This window comes from Phocoena phocoena, chromosome 1 (assembly GCF_963924675.1).
Source record: "Phocoena phocoena chromosome 1, mPhoPho1.1, whole genome shotgun sequence".
Classification (NCBI taxonomy): domain Eukaryota; kingdom Metazoa; phylum Chordata; class Mammalia; order Artiodactyla; family Phocoenidae; genus Phocoena; species Phocoena phocoena.
The window spans coordinates 66,031,433-66,055,712 of record NC_089219.1 but is presented as its reverse complement, the minus strand read 5'-3'; the positions used below and the strand labels follow the sequence as shown (position 1 = coordinate 66,055,712).

At 38.2% G+C, this 24,280-nt stretch overlaps 1 protein-coding gene across 1 annotated transcript in view; it reads right to left on the bottom strand.

The window, feature by feature from the left end:
- Positions 1–23,424, bottom strand: part of ACADM (acyl-CoA dehydrogenase medium chain) — a 48,248-nt gene extending 24,824 nt beyond the window's left edge. The window contains exons 1-7 of the mRNA XM_065875698.1: positions 23,338–23,424; positions 13,618–13,705; positions 11,341–11,438; positions 11,155–11,224; positions 10,423–10,523; positions 9,362–9,442; positions 360–490 (exon numbers count right to left, since the gene is read on the bottom strand). Coding sequence (XP_065731770.1) covers positions 360–490; positions 9,362–9,442; positions 10,423–10,523; positions 11,155–11,224; positions 11,341–11,438; positions 13,618–13,705; positions 23,338–23,367 — 599 coding nt within the window. The 5' untranslated portion in view covers positions 23,368–23,424. The remainder of the gene's footprint in view (positions 1–359; positions 491–9,361; positions 9,443–10,422; positions 10,524–11,154; positions 11,225–11,340; positions 11,439–13,617; positions 13,706–23,337) is intronic.
- Between the last annotated feature and the right edge of the window lie 856 nt (positions 23,425–24,280).

The following is a 24,280-nucleotide window of genomic DNA, read 5'->3' as shown; positions in this document are numbered from 1 at the left end:
TTTCCTCAGAATCTTAGGGGAATGGTTCCAAGAAGATCCTGGTATGGGCTAGGGAGAGTGGGGGTAGTAAGCCAAGTAGAGGGAACTCTAGCTTTCCTAATCAGATTCAACCAGAGCAGGTGTTTTTGTTTTATTTTATTTTACAAATTAAACTTCTGATACAATTTGAAGGAATAGTTCAGAACTTAAGAATAGTTTGTGAAAATCACTGAACTATTTATAATCCTTTATGGACCCTCCAGTTCCATGAATAAAACTTGTCTTAATTGTGGTAGTTTAATAATAAAGGAAGGAGAGAGGGGGAGATTCTGAATATAAAGCATTTAAGAATCAATATAGAGAGGTTTTAAACAACATACCAATTAGCTTTTCCTCCATTGGTTATCCACATCTTCTGACCATTAATAATATACTCATCTCCTTTTTTTTCTGCTTTGGTCTTTATAGCAGCTACATCAGAGCCTGCTCCAGGTTCTGTTACACAGTAGGCCTTGAATATATGGAAACAAGAGAAAATAATTATATGTTAATTATTAAATTATGAACATTTAGAACCAGGAGGGTATTTTATTTTTTAAGTCAGTATTTTAAATACTTTAAAATACTTAACAATAAAATGTTCTTACAGAATCAAACTACTCAAATGTAAAAACATTTAATATGTAATTTAAAACTAGATGTAGGATACCAATAAACCATATCAAAAATTACAATGTTAGGTATCTTCAACAAAGTTAAGTAAATTTCACACGAACTCATTCATCCAAACATTTATTGAGTAGTATCTACCATTTACCAGGTTATGAAGGAGGTGATGGAAAAGCCAGAGATGAAAGACATCCTGTCTTCAAGATTTTTACAACGTAGCAGTGGAGATGAATATTATATTGTAATTATATATCTAAGTATTAAAGTCACACACAATGGGCTTAAGAAACTATCTTAGCTTTAGGGTGTCAGAAAGTTTCCCAGAGGTGATGTTTAAATTAGGTCTCAAAAAGGAAAAGGAATTCTTAGGGGGTAAGGAAAAGGGGGAATGTGTATTCCAGGAAGAAGTAATACATATGCAATGATGCCGAGATAAGAAGCAGGGTTACTCAGTGTTTGTGATACAAAAGTACCAGATTCTATGCATTCTGTGCATGTAAGGGAATGGTAGAAATTAGTCTGGAAAGAAAAGAAGGGAACAGATGACAAAGAACACTTTATATTACACTAAGAAGTTAAATTTTTATCTGGTGGAAAAAGGGAAGCCTCTTAAGGCTCTTCAACAGATGTGTGACAAGATGTAAGCAGAATGGATAAAGGGCGTGGTGGAAGGCAAGCAATGGGTAGCTGAAGTTCATTCAAGTTTACTGAGTGACAGGTACTGGGAATACAAGGCCTAAAGACACAAGTTCCTTACCCTTAAGGTACTTATAGTCCAAAGAGAGAAACCTTAACAGTTAATTTTAATTCAAAGTAGTAAGGGTACATAGCGACATTAGAAATGACCACTTAGACCTGTAGGGGGTGGGAGGTGATGAGTGGTAAGGAAGATGAAAAGAAGAATAATAAGTAATACTCGTTGAAGGAGATAAGTCTTGAAGGACAAATAAGTGAGGCAAGCAGATCTAGGCATGGAAGAATGAAACAGCAGTTGTACAAGGCAAAGTACTAGCAGTTCAGTACTAGAATGTAAAGTATGAAACTGAAAGCCATGAAAACAGGCTAAAAAGGCAGGCAGGGACCTGGTCCTGGAGGCTGAGGTGTATGCCATGCTAAGGAGAGCAGACTTTTATGCATTCAACAAAAGTTTATCAAACACTTGCTATTGTGCCACAGAACCTGGGCTTCAGGGAAATCCAGAGCAGCCTAGTGCGCAAAAGTGAGGAATATACATGCATTTTTCTGAGGATGTCAGATTCTAAAACGGGTTCACAAACTAAAAAAAATATATTAGATACCACTGCTATTGATGAAATGGAAACACAATGTTTTTGTAAATGCAGGAAAGTGACAGATTTACATTTTAGATAGTTTATTATTACAGAAGTATAAAGGACAGATTTAAGGGGAGATAATAATAATAACTTTTTACTATCTTCCAGGTGCTGTTCTGAGTACTTGACTCATTTAAACCTCACAATAATCCTTATGACACAAGTACTAGGTATCTACATTTTATAAATAAGGAAACTGAGACAGTGAGGTTAAGTAATTTTCCCAAGTTCACAGATCTAGTAAGTGGCATAAATACCTACATAAGACTGGAGTTAGGGACACAAATTATGCAAGAAAGAAAGCTTAAACTAAGAAGCAAGATAAGGCAAGAAGATAAGATGAAGTTTAGAATTGTGGTGTGAAATCCACAGGACACAATGACTGAATAGGATGTTGGGGAGCTAACGAGGATGTTATGACTCAATTTTTTAGTTTAGGAAGCTTCCAATTAGGGATAATCTCTAAGAGAAGCAGTACTATAGAGTGGGAAGAAAATAATTTGGTTTGGGACACACTACGCTTAAGATATTTGAGTCTAGGGCTTCCCTGGTGGCGCAGTGGTTGAGAATCTGCCTGCCAATGCAGGGGACATGGGTTTGAGCCCTGGTCTGGGAAGATCCCACTTGCCGCGGAGCAACTAGGGCCGTGAGCCACACTACTGAGCCTGCGCGTCTGGAGCCTGTCTCTGCAACGAGAGTCCGCGACAGTGAGAGACCCACACACCGCGATGAAGAGTGGCCCCCACTCACTGCAACTGGAGGAAGCCCTCGCATAGAAACGAAGACCCAACACAGCCAAAAATAAGTAAAATAAATAAATAAATAAAAATACAAGTTGAAAAAAAAACATATTTGAGTCTAGCTAGGAAGAAATGTCTAATAGATAAGTTCATATAGGAGGGTAAAGGTCAGGGGAGAGATAAGGGCTGGAACTGGAGACTTAATAGACTACTCAGTGAATATACCAAAACTTAACACGAGACAGGGAGACTGATTGGCCAATTTAAGTCAAGAGTAAGCTTTATGTAAATCAACAGTGCTAATGCTATAAGATATATTTACAAAAGAATAGTATCTACCTCTTCCTATCTTTGTGCTCTTTACACAATTCTTGGATGACACCTTTGGTCCAGAAGACCTTAATTAAGAAGAAAATACAGATTTATGGGAAAGAGACCTGGAAAATCTCAAAGAGACACATCTTTATTGCAACCCTCTGGATCTATGAGAGAGAACAGGGCCCAGAAGGATCCGCTCTGGACTTGCTCCAACCAGAGGCTTTCAGTAACTCCCTTCTCTTCAAGCTCCCCACTCAGCCCAACATTTTAATCTTTCAGTCTTTCTCCCTCCTTCATCATCCTCTGTTTATTCACCTTTTCCATTCCCTTGTCTCATTTTCTCATGATTTCTTTCTGATTGCCCTGCTCTCTCACACTCATATCCCCTTGCAGATCATCTTTCTGTTGGAGACTATACTGATGGCCTACTTCCAAGAGCAGCAGGTTTGAATCAGCTCCAGTTTAAAATGAAGGTGGGAGGTGGGGGCAAGGCCAGGAGGGGATATTATAAAAAAAAAAAAAAGTATCTAAAATAAGAGTGATGGAACCATGCTACTCTGTACTCATCAGACCATACTAGAGTACTATATTTAGCTCTATAATAATATTTTTGAGTCAATGATTACTAAGAAGGCGGTGGGACTTTACTGTGTTGTATGAAGAAAAGATGAAAAAATTGGGGCTAGTTTGCTTAGAAAAAAGTAAGATCCACATGACACCCATATTAAAATACCTGAAGGGCTATACAGCCAAGGGAGAGGATTTGAATTGATAGGAGAAAACTAGTGTGAAATTATTCAAACTTATTGAACACCTATTATGGTATCAGGTGGTGAAGTTATAAAAGGAAATGACACAATCCTTTCCCTCAGGAGCATGCAATCTAGAAGAGCTTTCTAACAGTCAGGGACACTCCCAAATGGAGCTGCTTCAGGAAGTTGAGACTCCTAGACATGAAAACATGAGCTAGATGGCCTTTTCACAGGTGTGCTATAGAGGAGATTCAGGTGTCATGTAGGTTAACTGCATTACTCTTCTACCTAGATGTTCAAAGATGTTTTCAGCATCACAACAAAAAAAGTATTATACAAATGAACTGCCCAGAAAAGATAACTCTTTAAAGTACCAAAATTTTATTTTAAGTAACTTTGGGAATTTCTTTTCCTCTGAAATATGCTATTAGACATTCCTCTGCTTTATAATAAGGCATAGTTTTTATTTTTTTTTAACTTTTTCATAAATTTATTTTATTCTTACTTATTTTGGGCTGTGTTGGGTCTTTGTTGCTGCACGCGGGCTTTCTCTAGTTGCGGCAAGCGGGGGCTACTCTTCGCTGCAGTGCGTGGGCTTCTCATTGCGGTGGCTTCTCTTGTTGCGGAGCACGGGCTCTAGGCACGAGGGCTTCAGTAGTCGTGGCTCACAGGCTCGAGAGTGCAGGCTCAGTAGTTGCGGCGCACGGGCTTAATTGTTCCACGGCATGTGGGATCTTCCCAGACCATGGCTCAAACTCCTGTCCCCTGCGTTGGCAGGTGGATTCTTAACCAATGTGCCACCAGTGAAGCCCAAGGCATAGTTTTTAGAACTTATGAAGTGTATGAGTTTGTGTGTTTCTATGCACAATGGCTGGCTCTTCAGAGTTGTTCTTGTCTTATTTGATTGTTTCCTAGTAAGTAAAATTAATTTTATAATGCTCTTTCAGCAGAAGCCATTTTTGTTTCCAGTGCAACTTGTTCTCTTAAGTCAAGCAAATTAATAACATTCTTTTATGCATAATTATTTATGAAGAATTTATTAATTTGCATAATTCTATGAATTCTATAATTCTATGAATAATACATTTTGGGTAAGGATCTAAGGGTCTACCAGATTGTTAACCTATGAGCAGGAACCCAGTTGTGGTGGGTTTTTTATTTATTTTTTTTTTTGTGGGGGGGCTGTGTTGGGTCTTCGTTGCTGTGCATGGGCTTTCTCCAGTTGCAGCGAGCGGGGGCTACTCTTTGTTGCAGTGTGCGGGCTTCTCATTGCAGTGGCTTCTCTTTCTTGTGGAGCACAGGCCCTAGGCACATGGGCTGCAGTAGTTGTGGCATGCGGGCTCAGTAGTTGTGGCTCACTGGCTCTAGAGCGCAGGCTCAGTAGTTGTGGCACACAGGCTTAGCTGCTCCGCGGCATGTGGGATCTTCCCAGACCGGGGCACGAACCCGTGTCCCCTGCATCGGCAGGCGGACTCTCAACCACTGCGCCACCAGGGAAGCCCCGGAAGGCAGATTCTTAACCACTGTGCTACCAGGGAAGTCCCAAGAGCCCAGATTTATTCATTGTTTTATTCCAAGTCCACCTGGTACACAGTATTCAAATATTTAAAAGAATGAGTAGAACATTATACTTTTCTTTATTAGTGATGATACCACCACCTTATCTTAAACAATTTTGCATTCATTCTCTACTAATTTTTTCTTTTTTGCCTTACACTCTAAAGTGACTGGAGGTAGTTCATATAACGCATGCTTTTTAAAAAGTCAGGAATGAAGTGAAAATAAAGATAAACCGGAAATAATAATATACTACAACACACGCTTCGAGGTTCAAATAATTACTAATGGAGGACTATAAAACTGTCTCTGTGCTTCCTACTTACCAAGACAAAAAAAATACTATACTGTAGTTACAAGTGTAAACTGCCTATAAGCTGAAGTCTGGCATATAGCAGGGAATTCAGATATTGAGTAAATGAATGGATGAATGAATGACAGTTAAGGAAAACAAAGTATCCCCTGGCCATGAGGTATGAAAGAAATTACTATATTTTTGCAAAAGGGACACTATGTGAAGATATTCTTATAAAAACTTAAGCATTTTGTTTTATGTTTACTATATCCTTTTTAGATGTTATATGACCAAAATAGGTGTGTATAACAATACAGAAGAAAATACAGAAGAGACTTTGAGGCTAAGTAACTATATAAGATCATATTGCTATTATATGGCTTGAAGCCAGGTCTTAGGACCCCAAGTTCAATGTTCAGTTACATTTCAGCTACTTCTCAGTTCCACTGGAAATACATGGTTTTATGACAAGAGTTTTCTTTACCACTGTTACGCTTTTTCAGACACTTATGAGTTCTTAGACCAAGTAAGTTTACTGAATGTCTTGCCCATAACAAGCTTGTCCTAGTAGTCTAATACTTGTTTCCAGTTGTCTAATACTGCATATATTTTAGGTATATACTTTTTAAAATATATACTATATTTTAGGTATATACTTTTTGAAAGATTTAATCTAATCTTTGAAAAATAAATATGGTTTCTAACTTATTATTGATATTTTAATACTATATGTGTAATATATATGCAATAATACAATTAGTTTTGATTTTTAGAAAATGTTTTTGCACTAAGTGGTATTAAAAAATAATTATAGTATCATCCTGATTTATTTCTGTACTCACTTTCCTCCGCAAGAGTATAACTGATCACATGATCTGGTAAGAGATTAAGTCTTACGAACATGCACTAACACTGTAACTGTAAATTAAATCCAAAAACTTATCATCTTTTTCTGTATCAATTTTTACCATGACATTATTATTATTATTATTATTATTTTTTATTGGCTGCTTCAGGTCTTAGTTGTGGTATGTGGGATCTTCGTTGAGGCATGCAGGATCTTTCATTATGGCACATGGGCTTCTCTCTTGTTGTGGCGTACAGGTTTTCTCTTCTCCAGTTGTGGAGCACAGGCCCCAGGACGTCTGGGCTCTGTCGTTGAGGCACGTGGGTTCCAGAGCACATGGGCTCTGTAGTTTGCAGCACGCAGGCTCTCTAGTTGAGGCACACGAGCTCAGTAGTTATGTCGCACGGGCTCAGTGGCCCTGCGGCACATGGGATCTTAGTTCCCTGACCAGGGATCAAACCCACGTTCCCTGCATTGTAAGGTGGATTCTTTACCACTGGACCACCAGGGAAGTCCCCTACCATGACATTATTATTATTTTTTTAATAAATTTATTTATTTATTTTTGGCTGCGTTGGGTCTTCGTTGCTACGTGTGGGCTTTTCTCTAGTTGCGTCGAGGAGGGGCTACTCTTCGTTGCAGTGCATGGGCTTCTCATCGCAGTGGCTTCTCTTGCTGCGGAGCATGGGCTCTAGGCACGTGAGCTTCAGTAGTTGTGATGCACGGGCTCAGTAGCTGGCTCGTGGGCTCTAGAGCGCAGGTTCAGTAGTTGTGGCGCACGGGCTTAGCTGTACCGCAGCATGTGGAATCTTCCCAAACCAGGGCTTGAACCCATGTCCCCTGCATTGGCAGGTGGATTCCTAACCACTGCACCACCAGGGAAGTCTGACATTATTTTTAAAAGCAAAAATATAAGGTATTTAAATATTCAACAATAGGGAATAGTGAAATAATATATAGTACATCAATTAGATAGCATATTATGTAGTCATAAATATCACAGTATTTAAAAAGTAGAACATAAGAAAATGCTCGTTATGTTAAAAAGGATGTAAAACTGCATATATAATATGACATTAATTGTGAAAAATACATCTATATGTATTAAAAAATCTAATAGAGTATACAATAAGACAGTTATAGCAGTTAACTTCATATCTGAGGGATTACAGATGTTTTTGTTCTTCTTCATACTTTTCTAAATCTTCTATACTATTTTAACAATCTGAAAGTTTTTAAAATATTAATTCTAAAAAGTTTAAATAAAACATATTATATGTAGTATAATTTTATAAATATTATTGAGAGTCAACTGACTCTCAGTAGAAATTAATCAATATTTTTCATTAATATACTTATTGACTATTTTCATTTTTACCCTTGGCTTCATATTTTGAGTACATCAATTGCACTAGATACATATTTGAATAATATTATGCACTAGAAGGGGGAAAATGTACAGTAAACCTTTATTAATTCAGAAGTTAGAATAATTTAGGGACTAGAGTGAATGTATTTTTACATATACTGAAGATATTAATAACAAAACTGCCAAAGAAATGTTTAAAATACTTGAACTACTTTTAAAGACTCTAATATTTTAGAAATACCTATTTATAAACAGTAAGATAATTACAAATATTCATATCAGTGTATAAGTTAGGTTCTCCAAAGCATCTCTATGCTACAATTTTTTAGCCTATTTCTAATATTATATACATTACAAGAAAAGAATCGGATGTTTCACACAATTCTTAGACAATATTGAGAATTAGCCTACTAAGTAACTCCCACCTGTTAAAACAAATTGACAACTAAGTAGGAAATACATATAAATGTCCTCATAAGTTTACCTGAAATTTAGGTACCTGAAATAAATAAAAAACATTTATTTTCAAATACTACTTTCTACTCTTTCAGACCAATTCTCAGTTAGCTCAAAATGATAACAATTTACTATATTTTGGTATCACAATCACACCCTAGACTGAAATCTATTTGACTAATAACCAAAAGAAAGAAAAATCCTATGTAAAGTCACTTTCAGTATAGAACTGCAGCATGCATGTGTGTAAAATGTATAAGAATATCTTACATAAAAAAATCCAATTTAGGGACTTCCCTGGCAGTCCAGTGGTTAAGACTCTGTGCTTCTACTGCAAGGGGCACAGATTTGATCCCTGGTTGGGGAACTAAGATCCCGCATGCCTCACGGCACAGCCAAAATTAATTACAATTTAAAAATTTGTTGAAGGCTTCCCTGGTGGTGCAGTGGTTGAGAGTCCACCTGCCGATGCAGGGGACATGGGTTCATGCCCCGGTCCGGGAAGATCCCACATGCTGCGGAGCGTCTGGGCCCGTGAGCCATGGCCGCTGAGCCTGCGCGTCCTGACCCTGTGCTCCGCAACGGGAGAGGCCACAACAGTGAGAGGCCCACGTACTGCAAAAGGAAAAAAAAATTGTTGAGTAGTTCTCAGAAAATTAAATAAAATCTATAAATATCCTCCTGAAGTCACTCAGTGATTCAACAAACTAAACTGCTATCTTTTCAGTCATATTAATTTCTTATTAGTTCAAGAAACTACTAGTTCAAACACCTACTGCCATGTATTCCATCTGAACTTCCTGACACAACTGCTCAGTTCTAGAGCTCTGGAGTGCTCCATTAAGTAGCTATTACTCTCCTGGAAATAAGCAAGAGGATTATTTTATGACACTTTCTGGCATCCCAGAAACATCATTGTACCTAAATATGTTGCTTTTGCCTTAATGTGCTGTAGCCCAGTGTATACATACAGACTGAAAAGGAAAAAGAGCACACTTATTCACTTCTTTAAATGTGAAATAAAGCAGCAGCTACACATACTCACACACATCATTGGCTCCTCAGTCAGTCTCCCCAAATATTTCTTTTGTTGTTGATCATTTCCAGCAATAATAACAGGCATTTGCTATCAACCAAAGAAAAGTGATATTAAAAAAGCAAGATATTTTAAAATTAGGTATGTAAATTGAAATACTTAATTCAAAACATGAGAACTATTTTTCCCCAAGGGTGAGTCCAAAGAATTGGCCTTTATTCTGCCTCTAAGTTAGAGAGCTAAAACCACAAGGATATAAATCTATTAATCCAAGTATTTTCATAAAACAAAGTTATACAGAACTTGTTGGTAATATAATATATAAAAATCTACTGTAATAAGATACACAAGTAGAGAATTAAATTTACGGACTTCCCTGGTGGCACAGTGGATAAGAATCCACCTGCCAATGCAGGGGACACGGGTTCGAGCCCTGGTCCGGGAAGATCTGACATGCCGCGGAGCAACTAAGCCCGTGTGCCACAACTACTGACCCTGCGCTCTAGAGCTCGTGAGTCATAACTACTGAGCCCATGCACCACAACTACTGAAGCCCACGTGCCTAGAGCCCATGCTCCGCAACAAGAGAAGCCACGCAATGAGAAGCCTGCGCGCTGCAATGAAGAGCAGCCCCCACTCGCTGCAACTAGAGAAAGCCTGCACGCAGCAACGAAGACCCAATGCAGACAAAAATAAACAAACAAAAAAAGAATTAAATTTACAATAAATGACATGGTATATATGATCAGATGTCCTAAGAATTACTCACTAAATTTCAGCATTGCCAGCAGTGGCAGCAAGCCATTCCAATCCTTCTCCTGAATGCCCTTACATAAGAATTGCCACTGAAGCCACAGCCAAAGTGTACAGTTTCCCACAGAGACAGCTAGGACTCCAAGTACTAAATACAACAGCCAAAATGATCAACTCATGGAAAAGAACTCCAGGCTTCACTGCAGAATCTTGTGTTCCTTTTTAAAGAAAACTGTGTTCCACCAGCTAACCTAACTTAGCAGTACTGTTTCATTAACAACAGCTCAGTTAAGCAATTCATTTTCTAGGTAACTTACCCCCAGAGAATTTCCTTCAATAGCAGTCTGAACCCCTGTACATCCATAAGCCATTTCTTCAGTAATTAGACAGCTATCAAAAGTTCCAAGTCCAAGACCTCCTACAGTATCAAAATGTTTTAAGAGCCCATTATAATATATAGCACACCTCAACAGAAATAAGGGTCAACTATTTAAATTACTTCCAATATAACCTAATTGATTTTAACAGCAAATTTGCAAAAACAGTATCTATAACACTAGAAACTAGAAGTTTTCTGGCTAGTACAGTAACAAAGTATACTTCTCTATAATAAGTTTTAAAATTTCAAAAAATTCTCTTACTATTTGTAATCTGGACCTGTCTTCCTGTTTCAGCTTGATTTTGTAAAAACTTGATTCAACTCTGCTAAAATTTTAACCTTTTGACTGACGAAAGGAGTGAAAGGAAAGTCTCAATAAAATGTAAAATCAAAGGTAGAATTAAAATGCAACAAATCAACTAACTGTAGAGGTAGACGTTACCAAGGATTAGGATCAAGTTAACATCGGAACCAGTTATAAAGAAGGAAGAATGCCTCTAAGTGTTGAGTACAAGGCTTCTAAAAGCTGACAAATACTGAAGTCTGAACAGTGGCACAAAGGTAGAAAACCATTTAATGGCAACAAATATCTGAAAGAATGACTGAATAGAATTTCAAAATTCTTCTTGTACATAGGCATTCTAGAATTAAAAATGTAAAGAAAGCTTACCACAACTTTCTGGAATGTGTGTATTCAATAAACCAAGTTCCCAGGCTCTTTTAATTAGTGGGACAGGGTACTGAAAGAAAAAAATAATAATAAAGATAAAAGCCAGTTACATTTAAAATCTATTTATATTTAAAATCTTGTAAAATATGTCAAAGACTTTTCTCTCCTTAAAATGCATAAACCTACCTCGCCAGTCTTATCGTATTCTGCAGCAACTGGGATTATTTCCTCCCTGGCAAATTTACGAGCAGTAGCTTGAAATTCTTTCTGCTGTTCAGTGAACGCTAAGGGAAAGTTATTTAGAAAACATTAAAATAGGACAATGAGTTGAGGGAAATGAAGTATGTGGAAATTTATATTTATAATGGAGACTTTAAACCTTGATAACAAGAAAGTCAGACTACAATGTGCCTTCAGACTAATCAAGATTTCACTGTGCTATGTGAATAAATCTATATCGATACTCATGCCAAAAAAGTAGGTAAGATTTCTAGCTTTTACAAATGAGTAACAGATATAAACTTGAGTTTTCCTCTTCCAAGTGTTAAGGTAAAAACAATTTTTCTTACTTATTATTAGTTCCAAAGCAGACTCATCAAACTTTGACTAACACTGAAATAAAACTAATACATATGACAATGCCCTGATCTCAAGAATCAATCTAATTAGGGAGATAAGATATGACCAGTGACCATAAACCAATAAAACTTGTTCCAAAATATCATATAATACTAATATCATAATTTCAATTTTACTCCTCCTTTAAACTCAGATAATTTAAGCTTATAAATTAGCACAAAGCAACTGGCAAAAGTGGTGGGAAAGCTTCTCAAATTAATGAAGTGAATAGGGTGACTGGACCGAGGACAGAAGCCAATTACCACCATACTTTTAAAAATCCATACTATCAAAAAAAAAAAAAAAAAAAAATCCATACTATCAAAGGATAGGTAAAATTTTAAAAAGATACAGGGTATTTCAGGTAAGAAGAATGAGAAAAAAGGCAGAAAGGCAAGAATGAGCAAGAATGTTTAGGAGTATAGTAATCATTTCTATAGGGATATATGAAATAAAATGTAAAAGACATTAGAAATTCGGTGTTGAATCTCTCATTGTATAAATAAGGAAACAAAAGCCCAGACTAAGGAAACGATAGCTCCAGAGCCTTACAATGAATTAGCAATAAAAGTATACTTAGCGTTTCAGTCTAGTGTTCTCTACATCACAACTTTACTTCTAAAATTGGGGCCAATTCATATCAAAATTGTGAGTGGGTAAAGAGGAGGGAAGGCAAGGATCTATTACGTATTATTTGAGAACCTACTTTGATCCAGTTACTATGTGCTAGGACTTCACATATGTCATATAATTTAATCTTCAAATAAATCCTCTGTTGTAGATATTATCCCCATTTTATAGCTAAACAACCAGGTGCAACTGGTCATAGGTGTTATCCCTATTCCTTTTCTTGAGCTCCACAATCTCCCTCCTAAACACTTGTATCCATCTCATCTTCTGTCAGTCAGCGAACAACCATAGATTTCTCCTGCTAGTCTCTTACTATTGAGTATGAATCTGTACGTGACAAACTGAAACTAAGGAGCAACCATACCAAACCTATGCTAACATCTCAATAAGAAAATAAGATCCAGTGTCCCAAACTGCTATCCTCAGGCTGTTTCAAATTTTTCACTTAATTCTGTTAAAAAAACTTTATAAAGATGTTAACAATCTTAAAAATAAAACAAAAACCAAAAATGATAACCTTAGGGAGTTTTGAGTTTGTTATTTCTACCTGGGTGTGAGTTAATTATCTCAGCTGCCTTTTAACTATTTTCTGAGACCAAGTGAACTGAGAAAATGGGTTTTCAACTAGAGGAAAGGTAATAATTTTGAAGCAAAAAGCACTTTAGGGGGCAAAGGATGCTGAAGAAAGGGATTATTTTTCAAATTTTTTGCCTGGGTGGGGCTCTTCATTTTAGAGAGAAAAGGGAAGCAAAATCTTATTCCTTTTCCCTCCGACACCACATGGCTCCCTGATCCCAAAACTGAGAACCACATGTACTAGCACCAAACTGCAGTTCAGATATATTATGGACAAACCAGGCTCTGGCTTATTAGCAGGCACCTAGCACCTTGTAACTAATAAGTGTTTAAGAAGTATTTGTTGCATTCATTTCTAAGTTGAAGACTAGTCATATGTAGCAGTGAATTTGTTATTTATTTGGGGATATATACTTAAGAAAAATGGCAGAAATATATATGTATGCTGCTAATACAGATTTATGTATAGAGTATTATGATGGAGAAGAAAACAAGATCAGGAAGAATGGGTATGACTAACTGTGACTTACAGACATTACTAAGTTTGTTTACAAACATGTTTCAGATAAATACATATAAAAAGCTGCAAACATACAACAAACAAAAGTTTAAAATCAAAACACAGAACAAAACATATACCAAAACTAAATCCTGATCCAGGTTCACGGTGTTGGACAGCTTTCGTATGTTGTGATCTCCAGTCAAAGCGAGAAAGACTTCTCAGTACCTACAAAGAACAATTTTATTACAATAAATTTGATAAATTAAACATGAGTCAAGTAGAATACTGACAACACAAGTGAGTAGAACAGCTTCTTTGACCATATTCAAGAAAACAGTTTAAGTCATTACTTAAATGCCCTCAACAATAATTTGACTTCTGTATTAAGCCAATTATCAGATATTTGAACACCTATCATAAAGGAAATTCTTTTTTAAAAAAATGCAATGTAGAGAGATTGGTTCAAGATGGCAGAGTAGAAGGATGTGCGCTTACTCCCTCTTGTGAGAGCACCAGAATCACAACTGCTGAACAATCATCGACAGGAAGACACTGGAACTCACCAAAAAAGATAGCCCACTACCAAAGACAAAGGAGAAGCCGCAATAAGATGGGAGGAGGGGCGCAAGTACAATAAAATCAAATCCCATAACCACTGGGTGGGTGACTCACAAACTGGAGAAAAATTATACCTCAGAAGTCCACCTACTGGAGTGAAGGTTCTGAGCCCCATGTCAGGCTTCCCAACCTGGGGGTCCAGCAATGGGAGGAGGAATTCCCAGAGAATCAGACTTTGAAGGCTAGTGGGATTTGATTGCAAGATTTCAACAGGACTGGGTGAAACAGAGACTCCACTCTTGGAGGGCACAAAGTAGTGTGCACATCAGGAACCGGTGAAGGAGCAGTGACCCTGTAGCAGACTGAACCAGACCTACCTGCTAGTGTTGGAGGGTCTCCTGCAGAGGTGGGGGGTGGTTGTGGCTCACCACGGGGACAAGGACACTGGCAGCAGTTCTGGGAAGTACACCTTGGTGTGAGCCCTCCTGGAGTCCTCATTAGCCCCACCAAAGAGCCAGGTAGGTGCAAGTGCTGAGTCGCCTCAGGCCAAACACCCAACAGGGAGGGAACTCAGCCACACCCATCAGCAGACAAGTGGATTAAAGTTTTACTGAGCTCTGCCCAACAGAGCAACAGCCAGCTCTACCCACCACCAGTCCCTCCCATCAGAAAGCTGGCACAGCTTAGATAGACTCATCCATCAGAGGGCAGACAGCAGAAGCAAGAAAAACTACAATTCTGTAGCCTGTGGAACAAAAACCACATTCACAGAAAGACAGACAAAATGAAAAGGCAGAAGACTATGTACCAGATGAAGGAACAAGACAAAACCCCAGAAAAACAACTAAATGAAGTGGAGATAGGCAACCTTCCAGAAAAAGAATTCAGAATAATGATAGTGAAGATGATCTAGGACCTTGAAAAAATAATGGCAGCAAAGATCAAGAAGATGCAAGAAATGTTTAGCAAAGACCTAAAAGAATTAAAAAACAAACACCTAGGAGAAATAAAGAACAAACAAACAGAGATGAACAATACAATAACTGAAATGAAGACTACACTAGAAGGAATCAATAGCAGAATAACTGAGGCAGAAGAACGGATAAGTGACCTGAAAAACAGAATGGTGGAATTCACTGCAGCAGAAAGAATTAAAAAAAAGAATGAAAAGAAATGAAGACAGCCTTAGAGACCTCTGGGACAACATTAAACGCAACAACATTCATGTTATAGGGGTATGAGAAGGAGAAGAGAGAGAGAAAGGACCCGAGAAAATATTTGAAGAGATTATAGTCGAAAACTTCCCTAACATGGGAAAGGAAATAGCCACCCAAGTCCAGGAAGCCACCCAAGTCCAGGAAATAGCCACCCAAGTCCAGGGAGCACCCAAGTCCCAGGCAGGATAAACCTAAGGAGAAACACACCAAGACACACAGTAATCAAACTGACAAAAATTAAAGACAAAGAAAAATTATTAAAAGGAACAAGGGAAAAAGGACAAACAATATACAAGGGAACTCCCATAAGCTTAACAGCTGATTTCTTAGCATAAACTCTACAAGCCAAAAGGGAGTGGCATGATATATTTAAAGTGATGAAAGGGAAGCACCTATAACCAAGATTACTCTACCCAGCAAGGATCTCATTCAGATTCGATGGAGAAAACAAAAGCTTCAGACAAGCAAAAGCTAAGAGAATTCAGCAGCACCAAACCAGCTCTACAACAAATGCTAAAGGAACTTCTCTAAGTGGGAAACACACAAAAGAAAAGGTACTACAAAAACAAACTCAAAACAATTAAGAAAATGGTGATAGGAACATACATTTCAATAATCACCTTAAATGTGAATGGATTTAATGCTCCAACCAAAAGACACAGGCTTGTTGAATGGATACAAAAACAAGGCCCATGTACATGCTGTCTGCAAGAGAGCCAGTTCAGAACTAGGGATGCATACAGACTGAAAGTGAGGGGATGGAAAAAGATATTCCATGCAAATGGAAATCAAAAGAAAGCTGGAGTAGCAACAATCATATCAGATAAAATAGACTTTAAAACAAAGAATGTTACAAGAGACAAGGAAGGACACTACATAATGATCAAGGGATCAATCCAAGAAGAAGATATAACAATTATAAATATATATGCACCCAACATAGGAGCACCTCAACACATAAGGCAAATGCTAACACCTATAAAAGAGAAAATCCACAGTAACACAATAATAGTGGGGGACTTTAACACCTCACTTACACCAATGGACAGATCATCCAGAAAATTAATAAGGAAACACAAGATTTAAAAGACACCATAGACCAGATAGATTCAATTGATATTTACAGGACCATCTGAAAACAGCAGATTACACTTTCTTCTCAAGTGCACATGAAACATTCTCCAGGACAGATCACATCTTGGGTCACAAATCAAGCCTCAGTAAATTTAAGAAAACTGAAATCATATCAAGCATCTTTTCCGACCACAACACTATGAAATTAGAAATAAATTACAGGGGAAAAGAAAAGTAAAAAACACAAACACATGGAGGCTAAACAATACATTACTAAATAACCAAGAGATCACTGAAGAAATCAAATAGGAAATCAAAAAACACCTAGAGACAAATGACAATGAACACATGACGAAACAAAACCTATGGGATGCAGCAAAAGCAGTTCTAAGAGGGAAGTTTTTTTTTTTTTTTTTTCTAAGAGGGAAGTTTATAGCAATACAATCCTACCTCAAGAAACAAGAAAAAATTTCAAATAAACAATCTAACCTTACACCTAAAGAAACTAGAGAAAGAAGAACAAAGAAAACCCAAAGTTAATAGAAGGAAAGAAATCATAGATCAGAGCAGAAATAAATGAAATAGAAACAAAGAAAACAATAGCAAAGATCAATAAAACTAAAAGCTGGTTCTTTGAGAAGATAAACAAAATTGATAAACCTTTAGCCAGACTCATCAAGAAAAAGAGCGAGGAGTCAAATCAATAAAATTAGAAATGAAAAAGGAGAAGTTACAACAGACACCACAGAAATACAAAGCAACGTAAGAGACTACTACAAGAAACTCTATGCCAATAAAATGGACAATCTGGAAGAAATGGACAAATTGTTAGAAAGGTATAACCTTCTAAGACTGAACCAGGAAGAAATAGAAAATATGAACAGACCAATCACAAGTAATGAAATTGAAACTGTGATTAAAAATCTTCCAACAAACAAAAGTCCAGGACCAGATGGCTTCACAGGTGAATTCTATCAAACATTTAGAGAAGAGTTAACACCTATCCTTCTCAAACTCCTCCACAAAAGTGCAGAGGAAGGAACACTCCCAAACTCATTCTATGAGGCCACCATCACCCTGATACCAAAACCAGACAAAGATACGACAAAAAAAGAAAATTGCAGACCAATATCACTGATGAATATAGACGCAAAAATCCTCAACGAAATACTAGCAAACAGAGTCCAAAAACACATTAAAAGAATCATACACCATGATCAAGTGGGATTTTTCCGAGAGATGCAAAGATTCTTCAATATATGCAAATCAATCAATGTGATATACCATATTAACAAACTGAAGAATGAAAACCATATGATCATCTCCATAGATGCAGAAAAAGCTTTTGACAAAATTCAACACACATTTACAACAAAAACTCTCCAGAAAGTGGGCACAGAGGGAAACTACCTCAACAAAATAAAGGCCATATATGACAAACCCACAGCAAACATCATGCTCAATGGTGAAAAACTGAAAGCATTTCCTCTAAGATCAGGAACAAGACAAGGATATCCACTCTCTCCACTCTTATTCAACATAGTTTTGGCAGTCCTAGCCACAGCAATCAGAGAAGAAAAAGAAATAAAAGGAATACAAATCAGAAAAGAAGTAAAACTGTCACTGTTTACAGATGACATGATACTATAAATAGATAATCCTAAAAATGCCACCAGAAAACTACTAGAGCTAATCAATGAATTCAGTAAAGTTGCAGGATATAAAATTAATGCACAGAAATCTCTTGCATTCCTATATACTAACAACGAAAGATCAGAAAGAGAAATTAAGGAACGAATCCCATTAACCATTGCAACAAAAAGAATAAAATACCTAAGAATAAACCTACCTAAGGAGGCAAAAGACCTGTACTTGGAAAACTATAAGACACTGATGAAAGAAATCAAAGATGACACAAACAGATAGAGAGATATACCATGTTCTTAGATTGGAAGAATCAATATTGTGAAAATAACTCTACTACCCAAAGGAATCTACAGATTCAATGCAATCCCTATCAAATTACCAATGGCATTTTTTACAGAACTAGAACAAAAATCGTAAAATTTGTATGGAGACACAAAAGACCCCCAAGAGCCAAAGTACTCTTGAGGGAAAAAAAATGGAGCTGGAGGAATCAGACTCCCTGACTTCAGACTATACTACAAAGCTCTAGTAATCAAGACAGTATGATACTGGCACAAAAACAGAAATACAGATCAATGGAACAGGATACAAAGCCCAGAGGTAGACACACAAATATGGTCAACTAATCTATGACAATGGAGGCAAGGATATACAATGGAGAAAAGACAGTCTCTTCAGTAAGTGGTGCTGGGAAAACTGGACAGCTACATGTAGCAGAATAAAATTAGAACACTCCCTAACACCATACACAAAAATAAACTCAAAATGGATTAAAGACCTAAATGTAAGATCGAACACTATAAAACTCTTAGAGGAAAACATAGGAAGAACACTCTGACATAAATCACAGCTAGATGTTTTTTGACCCTCCTCCTAGAGTAATGGAAATAAAAACAAAAATAAACAAATGGGACCTAATGAAACTTAAAAACGTTTGCACAGCAAAGGAAACTATAAACAAGACAAAAAGACAGCCCTCAGAATGGGAGAAAATATTTGCAAATGAATCAATAGGCAAAGGATTAATCTCCAAAATATATACACAGCTCATGCAGCTCAATATTAAAAAAACAAACAACCCAATCCAAAAATGGGCAGAAGGCCTAAATAGACATTTCTCCAAAGAAGACATACAGATGGCCAAGAGGCACATGAAAAGCTGCTCAACATCGCTAATTATTAGAGAAATGAAAATCAAAACTACAATGAGGTATCACCTCACACCAGTTAGAACGGGCATCATCTGAAAATCTACAAACAACAAATGCTGGAGAGGGTGTGGAGAAAAGGGAACCCTCTTGCACTGCTGGTGGGAATGCAAACTGATACAGCCACTATGGAGAGCAGTATGGAGGTTCCTTAAAAAAACTAAAAATAGAATTACCACATGACCCAGCAACCCCACTGCTGGGCACACAGCCAGAGAAAACAATAATTCAAAAAGACACATGCACCCCAATGTTCACTGCAGCACTATTTACAATAGCCAGGTCATGGAAGCAACCTAAATGCTCACTGACAGATTAATGAATAAAGAAGATGTGGTACATATATACAATGGAATATTACTCGGCCATAAAAAGGAACAAAATTGGGTCATTTGTAGAGACATGGATGGACCTAGAGACTGTCATACAGAGTGAAGTCAGAAAGAGAAAAACAAATATCGTATATTAACACATATATGGAGAACCCAGAAAAATGGTACAGATGAACCATTTGCAAGGCAGAAATAGAGACACAGACGTAGAGAACAAATGTATGGACACCAAGGGGGGGAATGCTGTGGAGGGGGGGATGAATTGTGAGATTGGGATTGACATGTATACACTAATATGTATGAAATAGATAACTAATAAGAACCTGCTGTATAAAAAATAAATAAATAAAATAAAATTTTTAAAAAATGTAATGCAGGGCTTCCCTGGTGGCGCAGTGGTTGAGAGTCCGCCAGCCGATGCGGGGGACGCGGGTTCGTGCCCCAGTCCGGGAAGATCCCACATGCCACGGAGTGGCTGGGCCCGTGAGCCATGGCCGCTGAGCCTGCACGTCTGGAGGCTGTGCTCCGCAACCGGAGAGGTCACAACAGTGAGAGGCCCGCGTACCGCAAAAAAAAAAAAAAAGAAAAAGAAAAAAAAATGCAATGCAACTAAAACTGATTAGTAGTATTTGCACTACTAACATGGAGTGTTTCCAAGACAAATACCAATCAGGGGTAGTGGTAGACTTAGAACCACTATTCGAGAAATCTCATCTACAAGTTCTAGAACATTTGTGATTGGGGAGTTGGAACCGGGGTGGGGGGGGCAACAATAGGATGGTACCATACATTCAAGAGTTGCCTAGTCCATCAACTTTGATACCCTGTCTCTGGAGAGCCTCCCAGGAATGCCTCTGGGAATCTTCCCCTTGGAGGATCCCATTTTCTACTATACCTCACTTTATTTAATAAAACAAATTAGCCTAAAACAATTTTCTATATTTTCTGCTGTTGTCTGTAAGTATTCTTAGAATATTCTAAGCGAAGGGTAAGCACACTATAGTACCCACCAGTTTTGTAAATAAAATTCTGTTGGAACACAGCCATACCATATTGTCTATTGCTGCTTTCACAGCAGAGTTGTGAAACCATATGGTCCACAAAGCCAAAAATATTTACTGTCTCTTTACAGTTTGTCAACCCTATTCTAAACCATTAATATACTACTTGTCTTAATACCTGAAATACATGCATATTTCTTCAAAAAATATATATAAAAAATATAAGCAGATATTATTCCTTTGCAATCCATTTTTATACTCACAACAGTTCAATGTACACAAAAAGTAACCACTCGCATTTATTAAAGTTATCAAACTGGAAATCATACTGGAACTCCTAAGTAAATGTTTGAGGACAGCCAAAATTACACAATTTATACTTCAAGGAATTTGATGGAACTAAATTCTAGTAAGCTAGACATTGAAAGAAAAGAGCAACTCAACAATATACTAAAAGATCAAGAACTGAACTTGCTTATGTTTTTCAAAATCTGTGAAAAGAAAGTGTCCACTTTGTAGATGACAACTTGAACTTGTAAACAGAATTATATACATTTAAAGTGACAATGAAGACTGTCAAATATCTTAATTTAAATAACCCTTTCAAAGTGATAACATACTTTATACTACAATTTTGAAAAAAATAGAGTACAAAAATTCATATCTTTTTTGCAATTTTCATTAATTTTATTTTGGAAGTAAAACATGGTTTCTCTGATACTCATTGTCCAGTCATCATAGACCAAACCTATTCTTCTTTAGTCACATTCCACGTATTAATGCACTGAATCTTTCGGTCAATCCCAAGATTAAGGAACTATTTTTATTCTTATTTTGCATATGTAGAAACTGAGGCTTGGAAAAGTCAAGTAAAATTGGCCAAGGTCACTCTACTTACTATTAGGAACCAGGATTATTATTCTAACATTTACTATCATGAACTCATGCCATCAACCACCTTGCTATACTGCTCTTTCAATTTAAGTATCCTAATTGGTTATTAGATTCCAACAAACAAACAAAAAAAAAAACCCCACAAAAATCAGACCAAAAAACTTGACCCTTCTAAATGTGTGTTTTGACAGCATTGCACAAAATTAGACCTCACAATACAGGTAAAATGGTCTGCTGGGAGACTTTAAATAGGGAATTATTAGTGTATCTAAAATAATTTACAAGAAGTTTACATATGATTTTTCAGGAAAACATGTTATGTAAAACAAAGTACAAAGGTAGCTACAGCCAGGGAACAATGCCCAAAGCCCTGTTAATTAACTTTTCAAACCTGGAAAATGAGGCTAATCTTACTGGGTAATTGCAGAGATGATTAAAATAAGATAATATCTTGGAAGCGTAATGCTATATAAATATTGGTTACTACTGTGAGCTCTCTGATCAGAACAATGGAATTCCAAACCTCCAAAAGGCAGCAACTTTAATCAAGCATTAACTCTGCAATAACAGCACAGATATAATTAAAGACTTTTGCATATTTCTTAGGAATTAGTCTTAGTTTTATGGGAGTGTCAAAGAAGAGATACAGGGGTATAAGTTTTCTGGATAGGTTTTTCTATTTCCTTTTTTTGCAAGATTGAGAAATCCCTCTTTTTTTCTGGTGTCAGAGTTTAAAATCATTTTTTAAATCCCCCAATCTCTGCCTTCAGAGTCCATTAACCTGCATAACAATGACAAATATTGGGCAAAAATCCATTCGAATTACTCGAAATTCTAAATCTGCTACTATTTTGGTACTGGGCATAACGTTCTTAATTATAAATGACATTTAAATGGCAGTCTTGTGTGACTATATAAATAATAAAGCACAAAATATATCTAGTGACTGAGACAATTTAAAATCTGTGAGACAACACTAGAATATACAAACAAGCTTCAAAGAAAATTGTGCCGTATGATTTACTTTCCTCTTTTTTTTTAACGTACACAACGTGGAGGCGTCTCTCTCCATATTACGAAAACAAAAGCATATTAAACTTTTTAAGTATCCTAATGAGCAGCTGCTCCGTTTTCCTTTTCCCCGTGACTTGGCAGGCTGCACTTTGTAGTACAGGGGTCCCCAACCCCCGGGGCCGCAGGATACCAGGCCGCAGCCTGTTAGGAACCAAGACGCACAACAGGAGGTGCGTGGTGGGCTAGCGAGCGAATCTTCTTCACCTGGACTCCGCATCGCTCGCATTACCTCGTGAACCATCCCCCCACCCCCATGGAAAAAATTCGTCTTCCATGAAACCGGTCCCTTGTGCGAAAAAAAGCTTGGGGACCGCTGTTGTAGTATACATCAATTGCAGAATAAAATTTACTTTATGACCTTCTTCTTAGGCTGGGGATAGAAAGCCAGTAGAGCGTTTTCCCCAAGACATACTAGTTCAGCAAAAACTAGTTAGTTCAGGGTTGTAATTCTGAGGCACCGGCCAATTCAGAGATGGATTTACTTCGAGATAGAATGGGATTCCTCCGGAAAACCTTTGGAAGGGTCTCGGGCCAGAGAAAGATAAGCGATATTCTCAAAAGTGGACGCCGCCTATACCGGGGGCAGTTGCCGAGGGTATAGAGGAAAGTGAAAACGCAGGAAGCATTCCGTCCCACAAGGAGAGGAGGGGGCGGGCGTGAAAGTCAGGGTCCGGAATCCAGGCTTTGCCAGAGGTGGGGTAAGGAGGGCTAAGGCGCCCCGAAGCGGACTCCTTCCTCATCACCGCTTTCCACACCGCACCCCCCGCCACACCTATTTCCGGTCCAGGTCCCCCTCGCCAAACACCACAAGCTCCATTTCCCACCCGCGCCGAGCCCTGCTCTTCCTCTCACCCCGCAGCTTCGCCTAAACAGCGCTGCCATGTTGACTCTCCGTCCGGCTACTCAGTCTCTAATCTACCAGCTTGTGCCAAGACCGCTGACACGCAGGACGCTGGACCCGTCTGGAACCGCCCGGACCCGCCCATGTCTGGCACAGACCACCCTCCAGGGTGTGGGCGGGGCCCAGGGGGCGGGGCCCCCGAACGCTCGCTAGGTGACCTCGCCTGCGCCTTCAGCGCCATCTTGGCGGCCTTGGTGCCTGAAGAGCCGCCAGGGGTGGTCCCTGAAAAGGCTTCGCTTCCCGCTTGTCCTTTGAGTTTAGACGATGCGCCCTCTTGGGGGGAAGCTGAGGCTGACAGCGGTGCGGAGAAGGAACCGGGAGGGCGGCAATGGCGAGGGAGGCGGGAAGTGGGCGGGCTGCTGGCGCCAAGCGGGGAACTGGCGGGGCACCGGGCTGGCGGAGAATCTGGGTGAGAGGGCGAGGTGAGGAGCCTGGCGAAAAGACGTCTCCCTGGCTTTCGACCTTGACTTTTAACGCGGAGAAACCTATCAAACCCAAATCATTTCTGCCTTGACGATTCAAAGTATACTTTACTCTCAAACGCTGGACACAAAGCTAAACGATGTTCTGTGTTGAAGAAAACTTAAACAAAGGGAATTTAATCAACGAAGTAAATTTGATCTTCCGGCATATTCCCACGGGTACTTATTACTGTACACGTGTGTAGAAATAAGGGTGCAAGGTGAGCCTATCTAAAGCTTCTGGCTCAGCGAATGAATGTTGGAAGTCAATGTCTGCCTGAAGAATTATATTTAAAGTCACCCTTTCCAGTTAGACCCTGAGTTCTGAGATAACTGTGGTGTTTCAAAGCCGGGGGATTTTTAAAGCTGTCAAGGTTTGGTGGCTCTTTGTGAAAGCTAGTAAAAGCCCAGTGCAAGTCGGGAGTATAAATGT